General features: G+C 41.9%; 1 protein-coding gene across 4 annotated transcripts in view; it reads right to left on the bottom strand.

The window, feature by feature from the left end:
- Positions 1 to 14,751, bottom strand: part of astn1 (astrotactin 1) — a 152,690-nt gene extending 137,939 nt beyond the window's left edge. For 2 of the 4 annotated variants that reach the window (XM_048989538.1, XM_048989539.1), the window contains exon 1: positions 14,237 to 14,751. In XM_048989538.1, the coding sequence (XP_048845495.1) occupies positions 14,237 to 14,522 (286 nt within the window). In that variant the 5' untranslated portion in view covers positions 14,523 to 14,751. The remainder of the gene's footprint in view (positions 1 to 14,236) is intronic. The other 2 variants (XM_048989540.1, XM_048989541.1) reach the window with 1 other exon arrangement.
- Positions 14,752 to 15,764: the final 1,013 nt, after the last annotated feature.

Raw genomic sequence — 15,764 nt, 5'->3', positions numbered from 1 at the left:
CTCTGGCCACTGCTTTCTGCATGCCTCTCCTTGTCCCTCTCTGGCCACTGCTTTCAGCATGCCTCTCCCTGTACCTATCTGACCTCTGCTTTCAGCATGCCTTTCCCTGTCCCTCTCTGGCCACTGCTTTCAGCATGCCTTTCCCTGTCCCTCTCTGGCCACTGCTTTCAGCATGCCTCTCCCTGTCCCTCTCTGGCCACTGCTTTCTGCATGCGTCTCCCTGTCCCTGTCTGACATCTGCTTTCAGCATGCCTCTCCCTGTCCCTCTAAGGCCACTGCTTTCAGCATGCCTCTCCTTGTCCCTCTCTGGCCACTGCTTTCAGCATGCCTTTCTCTGTCCCTCTTTGGCCACTGCTTTCAGCATGCCTCTCCCTGTCCCTCTTTGGCCACTGCTTTCAGCATGCCTCTCCCTGTCCCTCTCTGGTCACTGCTTTCTGCATGCCTCTCCCTGTCCCTCTCTGGCCACTGCTTTCAGCATGCCTCTCCCTGTACCTATCTGACCTCTGCTTTCAGCATGCCTTTCCCTGTCCCTCTCTGGCCACTGCTTTCAGCATGCCTTTCCCTGTCCCTCTCTGGCCACTGCTTTCAGCATGCCTCTCCCTGTCCCTCTCTGGCCACTGCTTTCTGCATGCGTCTCCCTGTCCCTGTCTGACATCTGCTTTCAGCATGCCTCTCCCTGTCCCTCTAAGGCCACTGCTTTCAGCATGCCTCTCCTTGTCCCTCTCTGGCCACTGCTTTCAGCATGCCTTTCTCTGTCCCTCTTTGGCCACTGCTTTCAGCATGCCTCTCCCTGTCCCTCTTTGGCCACTGCTTTCAGCATGCCTCTCCCTGTCCCTCTCTGGCCACTGCTTTCTGCATGCCTCTCCCTCTCCCTCTCTGGCCACTGCTTTCTGCATGCCTCTCCCTGTCCCTCTCTGGCCACTGCTTTCTGCATGCCTCTCCCTGTACCTATCTGACCTCTGCTTTCAGCATGCCTCTCCCTGTCCCTCTAAGGCCACTGCTTTCAGCATGCCTCTCCTTGTCCCTCTCTGGCCACTGCTTTCAGCATGCCTTTCCCTGTCCCTCTTTGGCCACTGCTTTCAGCATGCCTCTCCCTGTACCTATCTGACCTCTGCTTTCAGAATGCCTCTCCCTGTCCCTCTCTGGCCACTGCTTTCTGCATGCCTCTCCCTCTCCCTCTCTGGCCACTGCTTTCTGCATGCCTCTCCCTGTCCCTCTCTGGCCACTGCTTTCTGCATGCGTCTCCCTGTCCCTGTCTGACATCTGCTTTCAGCATGCCTCTCCCTGTCCCTCTAAGGCCACTGCTTTCAGCATGCCTCTCCTTGTCCCTCTCTGGCCACTGCTTTCAGCATGCCTTTCTCTGTCCCTCTTTGGCCACTGCTTTCAGCATGCCTCTCCCTGTCCCTCTTTGGCCACTGCTTTCAGCATGCCTCTCCCTGTCCCTCTCTGGTCACTGCTTTCTGCATGCCTCTCCCTGTCCCTCTCTGGCCACTGCTTTCAGCATGCCTCTCCCTGTACCTATCTGACCTCTGCTTTCAGCATGCCTTTCCCTGTCCCTCTCTGGCCACTGCTTTCAGCATGCCTTTCCCTGTCCCTCTCTGGCCACTGCTTTCAGCATGCCTCTCCCTGTCCCTCTCTGGCCACTGCTTTCTGCATGCGTCTCCCTGTCCCTGTCTGACATCTGCTTTCAGCATGCCTCTCCCTGTCCCTCTAAGGCCACTGCTTTCAGCATGCCTCTCCTTGTCCCTCTCTGGCCACTGCTTTCAGCATGCCTTTCTCTGTCCCTCTTTGGCCACTGCTTTCAGCATGCCTCTCCCTGTCCCTCTTTGGCCACTGCTTTCAGCATGCCTCTCCCTGTCCCTCTCTGGCCACTGCTTTCTGCATGCCTCTCCCTCTCCCTCTCTGGCCACTGCTTTCTGCATGCCTCTCCCTGTCCCTCTCTGGCCACTGCTTTCAGCATGCCTCTCCTTGTCCCTCTCTGGCCACTGCTTTCAGCATGCCTTTCCCTGTCCCTCTTTGGCCACTGCTTTCAGCATGCCTCTCCCTGTACCTATCTGACCTCTGCTTTCAGAATGCCTCTCCCTGTCCCTCTCTGGCCACTGCTTTCTGCATGCCTCTCCCTCTCCCTCTCTGGCCACTGCTTTCTGCATGCCTCTCCCTGTCCCTCTCTGGCCACTGCTTTCTGCATGCCTCGCCCTGTCCCTGTCTGACATCTGCTTTCAGCATGCCTCTCCCTGTGCCTGGCTCTCTGTGTGGCATGGAACTTTATTTTGATGGTACATGGTTTCCCCTGCCATGCACTATGTAGTTCTGTAGTCCAATAATCATTAACCTTCATATGTGCCCTTGAGAGGTGAAAGTGGGCTATCCCACAAAAACAAAGTTTTGAGAAAATGAACTCTAAAGTCAAAAATCAGTGTGCCCATACCCTACAATTGATATATATCATATGTAGCACAGAGGTATGACTTAGATAATAACAACTTATCCAATTAAAAATATTCAATAAAAAGGGGGTAGGGGTCAAAAATGTGGGATAGCCCACTGTACCTCTCAAGGGCACATATACTAAGCTAACATTACCTCTTCATGTATCTAGTTCCTTACTGTCTGAAAAAAACACTCATATGTCCGGTTTTCTCTGCTTTTTAACTAATTCTTGGTCCATTTCTCACCTCCACTAAGTGACCAGTTTGAAACACCTGCCAGATTACTATCACAGCACAGGAAGACGTGCTACAGTGTACAATTGGGGTCACACACTTCTGTTTTCCTTAACAAATGGATATAAATTGAAAATAAATAGAAAATGAGAGAGCAGATCCATTGAGAGGGTTCATAAAAAGAAAACGTTTAAAATTTTTTCTATTGTATATCGGGGCCGTCCCCCCAGATTGGTATTTTCTTAGTGTTGGCGGGGACATGATCCCCCGAAAGAATGCACGCTTACGCCCATGGGTATAGCTGTGCTTCAGCCATCCATGTAGGTTTCAAGTAAATGCTCTGGCATACTGCATGTGACATTCACTAAAGTATAACAATGCTCTGTGTCGGCAAAAATCTGTCCATGGTCATATATTTGAACATAACACTTTTTAAACATTATTTTAATGATAAGTGATTATTATATTTTAATGAGTAAAAACAGGCTGGCTTTCTGTCTAGATCTTTATTAACAGCTGTAACTGTCAGGATCAGTGCCCTTCTGGCCCTGTCCTATATGTCTTGTCCCTGGTTGACCAGCAGGAGTCACTGGCCTACCTGTTCCCTCCTCTGCCTTCCTGTGTTCCTTAGTCCCTAGCATGTTAAAGTAGACCCTAACCCCCTGTGTGTCTTAATGGACTGAGTGGCTAGCCACTTTTTCTACCAGCTCTTCTTTTGGCGGTGGTTTGAGGCTGGTCAGGGACCAGTCTTAACTAATCATTATTTAATATTTGCGGGTTGTTTGTTCTCCTGGTTTAACATTTGTATAGGTATTTCAGTTCCTTGTTTTTCGCTCCAGGTTTCCTGTTCATTTGGTTTTCCTTAGTGCCTGGACCTTTTCTGTATCTGTTAATTGACCTCACCTGCTCCTCTTTGTCCTTAGTTCATAGTAGTTCTCATCTGCCCCTTGTTAGCCCTTGTTATCAGCATGTTTAAGTGTCTGCTTTTGTTTTTCTCTCCAGTGATTGTGTTTGCCCTGTGTCAGTAGTGTTCTGTTGCAGTGTGTTAGTTCCTGTTTAACTAGTGTTCAGTTCCCATGTCCTTCCAGTTTTTAGTGCTATTGTTGCTGCGTGTATGTAGCTGCGATTCTTTTCCAGTCTTACACCTTGATTTGTTCTGTTCCCTAGTTGTGTTACTTTTAGTAAGTTGTTTTTTAAATTTTGTTCTTTGCCCCTTGGGGTAGAGCCCTGCATTGGGACTGGGATCCCGCGGGTCCTGCGGAATGGAAATCTCACGGGAGCGGGCGGTTTTAAGGTTGCCGCGGGCGGGAGCGGGCAGCTAAAAATAGACAGCGGGTCCCAAGATTTTTGGCAGGATGGAGAATGTAACTGATGTCATTTATTTTGTGTTATGTATTCGTGTTTGGTCTGAGCCATTGTATTAAATTGTGATGTTCAGCTAGTTTAAATGTATTTCATTGAAATAAGGTTCAGGGTTCTCTTCTGTTTTTAAGCTGCTCTTGTTTGTTTATAATAATGTGATATTTTAACATTTGTTGTATAGATTTGGTTATTGTCTTTTTTAAAATAACTGTGCAGATATTTGCACATCTGATTAGTTTTTGGGCTCAGTTTACATTTATTTGCGATTCAAAGTTGAGAGATTTTTGTTGAATTTGTTTTATTTATTTAGTTCTTATTCTATTAGAATAGAACATTTAATGTATATAAACTTATTTCATCGTACAGTATATCCGTTAATGCATCTGCGGGTGCCGGCGGGATTCGACAGAAATTCAACGGGAGCGGGCGGGTGTGACAGAGACAGACAGCGGGAGCGGGCGGTAATGGTCAGAAATTCAGCGGGAGCGGGCGGAGTGACAGAGACAGACAGCGGGAGCGGGCGGGAGCGGGCGGGAGCGGGCGGGAGCGGGCGGGAGCGGGATTAAAAAAACAGTCCCGCGCAGGGCTCTACCTTGGAGTCCCTTTATTTTGCGGTTCACCGCTTTTGCGTTCTGATTTCTCAATAAAACCTGTTTGTTGTGAACCACACTGTGCACTAAGCACAATTTCACCATTTCTATCAAACCCTACATCATACTTCACACCAAAAATGCTCAATTTCTGTGTTTCATACATATCCATTTGCTTGTGTGAAATTTGACAACACCACACATTAAAACAATACATGGTCTCCATTAACACTGTCAATCTGTTTCCCAATCTGGTCCTTTGGGACCCACAGTCAATCCATGTTTTTGTAAAAATGTGTGCTGTCTGGCTGGGAGCTCAGAAAGAGCAAAATCCTCGAACAGCTGTGGGTCCCTGTAGACCGGATTGGGAAGCACTCCTATAAATGAACAAAATAAAAGAGAGTGGTGTGTGGTTCTGTGCTCATGGTCAAACAGTCGCCCATTCACATGTCAGGGTTGGCAAAGTGATTTCTTAGTCAGGCCCTTTATCCCGAATGCTCCAGGAAGAAGGTGACCTGGCCCTCTGATCCTTACTTGCACATTGTAAATATAAAACAAGTAAATGTTCTCCACTCTCCTAAAAGATAAATTCAAGACATCAAACTTAAAAAAATAACGTAAAAATATGAATATGAAGACTTTGTTGACCTTTTCAAACCGAGCATTCAAAATGACACATCACATTTTCTTGTAGGGGGTGACCTCACTCTCCAAAAGTCCAATGTAAAACCTACATAATGTTAAGGCATGAAATTATCTCCACAGGTGGGGGCTAGGCCTTCCAAAAGTGGCCAATCCAGAGTTTAGTATTCACGTTTCCACCATAGACCATAAATAGGGTGACATTGTATACAAAGACATCCTATCTGAATCTCTGTATACAGTAGCAACTTTATTGACAGACATAGTTAAAATCATTATCAAATTTTTAAAAAAAAATCATGTTATTTAGTAAGACCTTTTGCTAGGTAACCTTTCTACTAGATAGATTGGTAAAGCACGACTGTAGCGGTGAAGGTCAGCACATTGCTCATCAGTTTGTGAGAGCACAAGGACTACGGTTTGTTGGCATATTATATTTTTAAAGTATAAAGAGATAACTAAGAGTATAAAGAGTATATATTATTAAAGTATAAAGATATAACACAGATAACTAAGACAGGAATCAGAGTCACAACCCTGGAGCTTTGAGGCCACAGTTATGACCCACCTAGCCACCATGACAGCCCCAAGGACCAACAAAGCATGCAGATAACATTGCCTTATTTGGATATTTTCATAAACTAAGCTGATTGGCTGGGCTAACTGAAATGTTCTCTTAAACAGCATGGTAAGGTTCCAAGGAAATCACTTGTCCTGTCGAAAACTGGAAATCCAGAGGGAGCCAGAAGTTTACGATGCCAGTAAAGCTAATTTTATGCCTATGTAAATTAAATAATATGTTATCGTTATCTTATTTAATCAGTTTATTACTTATTTTACTTGTTGATCAGGATATTTTGTGTAAGCATAGCTTTGGTTGTTGGAGTCCTAGAGCGAGTTAAATTCATAAATCAAACATATGCTTATATTTCACTTTCCTGAAATCCTGCATCCTCAAGCCAAAATATGGCACAAATACGCAACCAACAAACAAAATGAACAAACACAGCATGCACAGTGGGTATAGATAAGCCCATAACTAATTAAATATCTTTGTTAGGGTCACCTGAAGCCTCACACCGTAAGTTAAGGATTTTTTGACTCTTTTCTAAAGTTTCAGCCACTTTCACCTCTGTCTGTTATTAGCAGCTGAAGCCATTTCACACCAAATATCTCACCAGCTGCTTGTCGCTAATAAGCTAGCAAACTAAACGCATAGTGACACTGAAGTTTGATGCTGTTAAAATCCTGTGCTACAGATTTCGGTATCTGGTTGAAATCTCCCTTTGTAGCCCCCTGATTTCCATTCCAAGCTGTTTTGTTAAATTTGAAAGCAACAGTATTAATTCTTGTGATTTGTTTTATCGTGACAGCATCCCATCCTGGGTGTACCCCAGCCTGGTGTCCTTTCCTGCCTGCTGTAGGATCGCCCTGGACTGCCCGTCCCCCCATGTCCCAGTTCAATATAAACAGGCAGAAAATGGATGGATGGGTGGATGGATGAATGGATTCTTAATACTGATATGTAACTTTTACCATAGGAATTCTCCCTAAATGGTCTGTGTTCTTATTGTTAAATAATTTCTAAGGATATCATACTTTACCTCTGTTAATACTCGCTGCTTATTTATTAACACACAGTTAATAAAATTTCTTTATGGAAGTTTAATAAAGGCATGACATAGTACGCGTGTGTGGTGTCTCAGAACAGCTGGGGGCTGGGTTCACCTGCTCCTCATGTGATTGCACTATAAATGGCTTGTTCCATTCTGTCCTGATGCGCACGCCTATGTCTGAGACCCCCACCATCCTCACCAAAAGTGAAAATGCCGTCCCTAATAATTTCTCCTCCAATCCAGTCACCATGTCATATCAAAACATCTCATTTCTCTTTTCTGGCCTTACCAGAGTGATTCTTACAAAAGATGATGTGTGCCTAGTTGCGAACATTAAATATACCCCATCACATGTGACTCTTCTCTCTATTTTCAAACTGAAGCTATTTAAAGAGATGAAGGACAAGTTACAGTATATAAATAAACATTTATTTCAGTTAAGCATACTGCACACCAACAGTAACTACTGAGGAATTATGATTTAAATATATATTTTAGAGACTGTGACAGTCCAATATCTGCTGTATTTAAGTTCTAAAAGATCATCAATAGGAAATAACATAGAGAAAGTGCCTTCCGGTATGAATGCCAGCCACTCCACAGAATAAAGCCGAGGCAAAAGGGAAGGTGGCAAACAGTTGCCATGGAAACATTAGCTGGCAGCGGACTGTGCCTCAGGAAAAATGGCATTTATTGACAGCACCACACATTGGGGCTAAACGCTGAAGTGAAAAAGGTGTCCTGTGGGCATCAGTTCTTGAAAGGGGATCACAATTTCATTACCATCAATTACTGTAAAAGGAATTGCTTAAGGAGTGATTTTAACACTTATTGTGTATTGACTTGATCCTGGAAGATGGCAGGAAGATGGATGAATGGATGCATGGTTTATTTATATATTTATTTATAATGCATATTTATATAGCACAGCATGTTTCTAAAAGAACTTTTTCCATGTCTTGAAAGTATCTATGATCAATTATTAATTTAAATGCCAAGTATCCATCCAGCCACACCCAGTCAGCTCCAGCCCTGCCTTCCCAGAGCTCATTACCATAATTCCTTGGCCTATAAAAGTACCTGGTCTTCGCTGACTTCCTCATGAAGTATTGAGGTATCCACCATGCAGAGTACATCTTTCATGATCTGTTTTCCTTATCTGACTCCTGCTTGCTTCATCACTTGCTTTGTGTCTTTGGTTTGGATTCGATTATTTGACCTGAACCTGACACAGGTCAACCCTACGACTTTCTACCTGTAATTGGACCACAGATTTAGATTCTTATTCTGATTTGTATGCCTTCAGCTGCCTCCACGTGGTTTTTAACTATTTGCTCATCTGTGGAGCATAATTCTGTAAATAGGCTTATTGCTCCTGCCCCAACTATTCATTGTAAAGAAAGTTTATCATCTTAGTCTTTGAAACTGATGTAAAGACATATTTTATTGGTGACCCCATGAGCAAATTAGTATTAATAATAATTTCAGCAATTTAATTGCAGGGCTGTACTTATCTAAAGGTACTAATACTGATACTGATATTTCATGAGGTTCATTTTCCAGCAAAACTATTTTTTTTTATAATAATAGATATCAACAATCTAAGGTAGTAGGACTAAAGCAAAGAGAAAAGCAAAGAGAATAAACAAATGAAAAATGCTGAAATATAATTCACTCTGCCCATTTACTTCACGTTCCTCATAAACACAGCCACTGTCATCTGGAAGGCAAGGCTCTCAAACAGAAGGGGAGGGTCAATTTTGTGTCAAGCTGATGAAAGTAAAAGTGCCTACTGACTGTTTAGAGGACAGCCTGGTACCACCTGAAGAATAGATACTGAAAATGAAAATGCAGCTCATTTCTGGTACCTGCCACTGGGAATCCCTGAAATTACACAGTCATTCAAAACATAATTAGATATTATCCAAATTAAGATTTTTATTACGTAAAGCAGGGACATTTTAAAATAGAAAAGAATAGTGATGATGTACTGATATCCATGGGGAAATTGTCTTTTTGTCAATCCTATCTTGCTCTCCAGAAGACACACAGACAAAGAGAGGTGACATCATGTTTGGGGGTCAGAGTGCAGGGTCAGCCAGCGTGCAGCTCCCCATATAACAATCCTATTTTATTTCATAATGTTCCTTGCTTGACTGGCATCCTGTCCAGGTTGCGCCCCAGCCTTTGTAAAGTGACTTTGAGTATCTAGAAAAGCGCTGTATAAAATAAATGTATTATTATTATTATTATTATTGTTATTGTTGTTATTATTATTATTATTAAGCAGTATGGGATAGGTGCATGAATGATTTTTGTCATCTTTCTTAGCTTTTTCTAACCAACTGAATATATCATGGATCACATTTATAAATAAAATGTGCTGCCATCCACCAGCAACCATGTCACTGATTTAATGCAGTTTTGTATATAAAGAGAACTAGGCCAAAATTCCTCCAAAGTATCACCATGTAACTATATAAAGCTTTTGGTTGGACTCAATAACTACAGTAAGTGTTTTGTAGCCATTGGTGATACTATAACTGCTGCAACCAAATACTGAATTTTTAGGTGACCTTCAGAGGCATTGTATCAAAATTTAGCTTCCTTTCTTTTTACAAGTTCCCTTTAATCAAATATTTGTGGTGTTGAATATCTGGCAGAACACTGATTGTCAGACATTGTCAGAACCCTTTCCACAATGCTTAAGTAGAACATGCAAACCCCACACAAGAAGAACAGGACCGGATTCAACCCAACCCTAGAGGCATGAGGCGCTGGTGTTGTACACTGAGGCACTCTGTCTATTTCCTTACAGTTTGTGAAAATAATATCTAGGTTATTTTCACTAACATTCAGCCTGTAGTTAACCCTTTCCCACCATCAGTCATGACTCTGTAACATACAAAGGAAAAAAAAGACAATGCAGTCATGCTTTGACCTACACACTATATACTTAATTACGCTTCACTCCTCCTGTCTCCAATTAGCACCAATTATAAGGAGTAATTATGTTTGTAATACTTCAGTAGTAGATTGGGTTCAGTTTCATATGATGGGTGTTGGCCATTGGCTCCAGAACATTCAACTGTAGCCCAAAACCTGTCCTTCTACAGTATTTTGTGGCTTTGGTAGTCACTGGTTTTATGCCACTGGATGCCATAACCAGTTCTATTCAAAATTCAGTCATTAGGTTTCAAATGTTATGATGAGGGGCGGCATGGTGGTGCAGTGGTTAGCACTGTTGCCTCACACCTCTGGGAACCGGGTTCGAGTCTCCGCCTGGGTCACATGTGTGCGGAGTTTGCATGTTCTCCCCATGTCGTCGTGGGGTTTCCTCCGGGTACTCCGGTTTCCCCCCACAGTCCAAAAACATGCTGAGGCTAATTGGAGTCGCTAAATTGCCCATAGGTGTGAATGTGTGAGTGGATGGTGTGTGAGTGTGCCCTGCGATGGGCTGGCCCCCCATCCTGGGTTGTTCCCTGCCTCGTGCCCATTGCTTCCGGGATAGGCTCCGGACCCCCCGCGACCCAATAGGATAAGCGGTTTGGAAAATGGATGGATGGATGTTATGATGATGGTGCTTTTATAATATGCAGTACTTTGCAAATGTCTTAGGTACCCAAAAGAATATGATAAAAGCTATTTATCTGGATAGTAATCGTATATTTACCCAATAACAATATAATGTAACATTAGAAAACATGTCAATGATCAGTAACTCTTGTTTGAATGGTTTAGATTTAGATTAGATTAGATTCAATATTCCTAGTCATACCCCTCCTGGTTACACTATCATTACCCATGTGAGCACTGAAGTCCCCCAGCAGAATAATTTGGTCCCCAAAATATAATATAAACCTAATCCAGATGCACACACATACACACATGCACACTTACAAGCACGTGCGCGACATAATGACATTTTGGTCAATGATGGACCAGATAAGATACTGGTCTCATAAGATTATAATGGAACTGAAAGCCATCATAATATCGTACCCCAATGCATTACTGACATGTTTGTGAAGCTGGAATAAACTCACCTCCTATACTGCCTGTCATATAAAAGTATAACACATATAATTATGCACAGTACATAATACTTGATAATGATAATAAGCAACCATGTTGCTGGGTTATGTATTTGCTATGTACTTTTTATCAGTACTTTAGAACGTACTCTTTCAACTTATAAACAAAAGTTTACTGTAAAACAGTAGGCTATCCGATCTAGGTCTGTGTAAGTATACTTCATGATGCTTGCACAACCACAAAATCACCTATTGACACATTTCACAGAAGATATCCCTGTTGTTAAGTGATGCATGGCTGCATACAGTAATCTGTGTGTATGTGTGTGTGTGTGTGAGTGTGTGTGTCTGTGTCCGTGTGCATGTGCTTTTGGTACAGTGCTGTACATGACCCAAAATAACTCACTCTTTTTACCATGCATGGATACAATTTTTTTTAAATGAAATGTGTGACATTTTAATTTCAAGAACTATTTGCTCCATGTATTGCACAACTCCTGAAGAACCTAAATCTCCCCTTTCTGTGTGGAGTTGTGTGCAGGTTCTCCATGATCCCCCATCTGTGTGGACCTGTGTGCAGGTTCTCCATGATCCCCCATCTGTGTGGACCTGTGTGCAGGTTCTCCATGATCCCCCATCTGTGTGGACCTGTGTGCAGGTTCTCCATGATCCCCCATCTGTTTGGACCTGTGTGCAGGTTCTCCCTATTCCTCCTTCTGTATGGAGCTGTTTGCAGGTTCTCCCTGTTCCTCCTTCTGTGTGGAGTTACGTGCAACTTCTCCCTGATCTCCCTTCTACATGGAGCTGTGCATAGGTTCTCCTTGATCCCACTTCTGTGTGGAGTTGTGTGCAGGTTCTCCCTGATCTCATTCCCATTGAGCGTGTGCACCAATCTCCCAGTGTCTGTACATGTACCTGCCTTACCAAGCACTCCCAGGACAGACCTTCTGGTTTTGAGACCTTGCTTCCGCCCTTGACTTCGACTGTCTTCTCCCCCTGTTCCCTCAGCCTGACTCCCCCACCCAAGATTTTCGAGGCTGATGCAGGATTTTTCAGTAGTAAAGTGTTTACGTTCTGTATTGTTTACTGATTACTAGATATAATTGTTGTGTTTGCTTGTGTTTTTTTTAATTGTCACTCTACCTCATCTCTCAGCTGGCGTACTCAGAGTCAAAATAAATTGATTAATTTATGAATTATTCAGAATATTCCTGAATGTGTTACAGAGTGAATAATTCAGATTTAATCCTAAACAGCATACATTTTCATAACTGAACTGATATACTAAGCATCAAACCACAATTAATCAGTGAACTAACTAATCTACTAAAAAAACAGAAAACTAAAACCTTTCTCTGAACTGCACTGAATTGAAAAATACACGTCACTTAGGTGATCCCAAATCCCATAAATTTGTGCTTTATGGCATATCTGTAACAATTCTCCCCCTGGGAATCCTAACAGCATAAAATACATCTCCCTCAATGCCCACAGCTGGGTTACTATCTGTTTCTCTATATGAATAAAACATTAATATCACCTGAATATCACCTCACCTCGAAACTGTCAAAATGTCCATTTTTTTTAAACAGCACATGTCAGGTTCCTGACAAGACAAACTCCAATTAAAGCAATTCTATATTGCACATAAAGGGTGGCAATAATCTCTGTCATAATTAGTGACCCCCATTATGTATTTGTTACTTGTAATTTGTTCCTTTGTCAAACTGTTATCCATTGTACTGTGAAATCGTTATATTTTTCTCTCATTCCTGTTGGCTCATATCCAATAACAGTAAATTAACAGACTCAGGACTTACTGGTTAAATGGTTAATCTGTAAGAAGTACAGTTCGTTGATCAGGCTGACGTTTGCGCCTGTTTTTTGATAAACAGAAATAACCCTAACTAGCAGTGAGTAGTAGAGGGATGTGTACAGGTTAATACAGACATTGCCACTAGATGACATTACATTCAGAATGTGTCACGTGCTTTTCCTAAAACTGCCTGTTTCCCTTTTATAAAGTTACAAAGATATTCATGTCTCCTTACATCATCCAAATGCATACAGTGTGTAATATAATGTGTGTATGTTGCTATCCTAACCAGGATGGGCACTCTGTTACACCCAGAGATGGAGATTAGTCATTGGATGCAAAAAAGGCAATGGATTTTAGGTATAAATTAACGTCTTGTTTCTTGTCTTTATACCAGTTCTTCACTGCTTTAATGGATCATTAGTGTCATATTCAAGAATTATACCTCACAGAGACCAATCAGGTAAAACTAAAATGGTGATGTACTTAAGAATCTTTGCACATTACTTTTTTGGCAATTTGTTGAACTACTAGTGCCATTTTTGTGTTATATTAACTGCCATCTTTACCTTATACATAAACCCAAATCTAAAAATGTATAAAAAGAAACTTCAATTTACCAGACTGCCCACTTGCATTTCAAATGTTCCCGTGTGATGATTTATGCACACAAGTCTATGCATAATAACATACTCTTTTCAGCAACACTAAGCAAGGCAGCACGGTCAAACACATCTGTTGAAACTTCTTGCAACAGCAATCATTTCGAAGTCATTTCAGCTACTGCATTTCTCGCTGTTTACTGTGTGATTTCAAATTTCTTTAAAGCACTGTTGTCGGTCTCGACAGACGTTTTGATTTTGCGCTTTTGTATATGAAAAATTGTCACATCAGGCCCATGGACAGCTACACAGAAGTCAATTACATGTATGCAATATAACTATGTTACACAATAAATAATAGAGGTAATGTACATGAACTGATTACATATATAAAATACTAACATATAAAGAAAAGTACTTATACGTATAAATGTTATGTTTAATAGTAATGTATACATAGTGCAATTAGATAAACTTTATCTCAGGACGTGTAAATAATTACTATTCAACGATGAATAAATCAATATTCAGAAGTTTAAGTGTCAGCAGTTTCTTATTGTATGCGTTATGCCTAGATTCAGTAAAGCAAAAAAAATATATATACTTGTTTAGCGATGGTTTGCGATACGTTGTTTATATGAACTGTTATTGTTAAATGGAGCTCATCACACCTAATACTGATTTTAAAAAATACACTTGTATTACATTTTTATTAGCCTAGTGGAGTTTTTTAATGCAATACACCTTAAAACCTTCTAAGAAAAGCGCGATATGCAGCAAAATGTAAATCATGCCATCGAGATCTTCCTGACAATAAATTTGAAAAATACATTGATGCGGTGCATTTGCGGGATACAAGGGCCCATACAGAAAAGGAATCGATCGCATTGTTCATCATTATACAAACTCACCTAAAACAAAATAAGGGAGTTCGGTGTTTTCCAGGTCGTCCACAACGGCGATCTCTCCCGGAAAATCATTCCGGACAGAGAAGAGGAGCTTGGGCTCGGAGGCCGATGGACTGTGCATGATACTCAGATCGTTTTCCCGCAGGAAAGGCAACGCCGACACGGTGACACTTTTCATTTTACATTCGAGATCCTGAGACTGGTCTTCCTCTGTGCTCAAACCTTGCATGCCAACTAGTTTAATGGAGAAAACCCCCAGAAAAAGGAGCAATAAATGGGGCTCCATCATGCGACGATCCCAATATCCGCTGCTGACGAAGCGACCGCTGTCATGCGTGGGGATGCGATGAGAGAAAGGGGCGGTAGGGGAGAAAACGGGTGGGAAAAGCAACGGTTTTAACTCGGTGTTTAATATGTATTATTTTCCTTAATACGTTGCATTAGGTTCAATCCAAATTGTAACTGGTTTTACAGCGGATTTCTTCCTGGGCAGCTATACGTGCACCGCATGAGTCACCACGATTTTGGAAGCGATCGCCTTTGGTTGCGGCGGAAGCAGCATGTACAGCATGAAAATGTTAACTATAAATCGAGTATTTTCTCATTTTTGTTGCTTTTCTTTTATGTCCGGGTTATTAAAACAAATAGAAAATATTACCATTTTATGATAAACTTCCAGTTTCTCACCTGGAGTTTAAGATGGAGATTATATTATAGGTAGAATAATATATCGGTGTATAAAATTGTGGCAATACAGTGCAATTGTACGTGAGACACCCCTTGGATGGCTGAAAAATGGCCGTAACTACACTGTTTGTGAATGCGTAGTTTGAGGAGGAAATAAACACGCTTTGGCTACCATTGTAGTACCAGACAATCTGATGGAGATTGGCAGGAAGAGAATTAAATAAAGCAAAGAACTAGGGCATGTAGTGCAGTGGTAAATAATACGTTTAAGGGCACTAAAACACAGTAGGCCTACTACCAATAAAAAAAAGTTAGCTGTGTGTTGAAAACGTCATTAAGGTCATTTTATTTTGTCATTGAGGATATATCTATGTTTCGCATGCAAATGCATGTACAAAAATATATTAAGCCTATATTACTTTTCATTGGGTAGGCCTAATGTAGTAGATAACATTGTGGCAGAGGAATATTACGTTGTTTAACAACAGTAGCAATTAATGTATAATGTCTCTGCACAACGTTTTTGTTGAGGCAGCCCCACTTCTACACAGTAGACAGTTTAAATTGAATTTCCTGCAGGATGTCTGCCATCTTTATGCAAGATTGCATTGTTGTACAATACTGTAATTGCCAACATGTGTATCGTGTTCATTTACTTATTAGTGTAGCGACTCTGCTGGGGAGATTTTGTAGTGGGGCTCGAATGCCCTGCCAATGGCAACAGTCCTAATCATGTCACCAACAAGCCTCTTTAGTGACACTTCTGGGATTGCTACACTGCCCCCTACTGCATGAAACCAGCACTGGGCTATGTGTCTGTTTCTCCATGACAGCTGCTATAAGG

The sequence above is a fragment of the Brienomyrus brachyistius genome, chromosome 21 (genome assembly GCF_023856365.1).
Source record: "Brienomyrus brachyistius isolate T26 chromosome 21, BBRACH_0.4, whole genome shotgun sequence".
NCBI classification, from domain to species: domain Eukaryota; kingdom Metazoa; phylum Chordata; class Actinopteri; order Osteoglossiformes; family Mormyridae; genus Brienomyrus; species Brienomyrus brachyistius.
The sequence above is the reverse complement of the archived record's forward strand: the minus strand, read 5'-3'. Positions and strand labels throughout refer to the sequence as shown.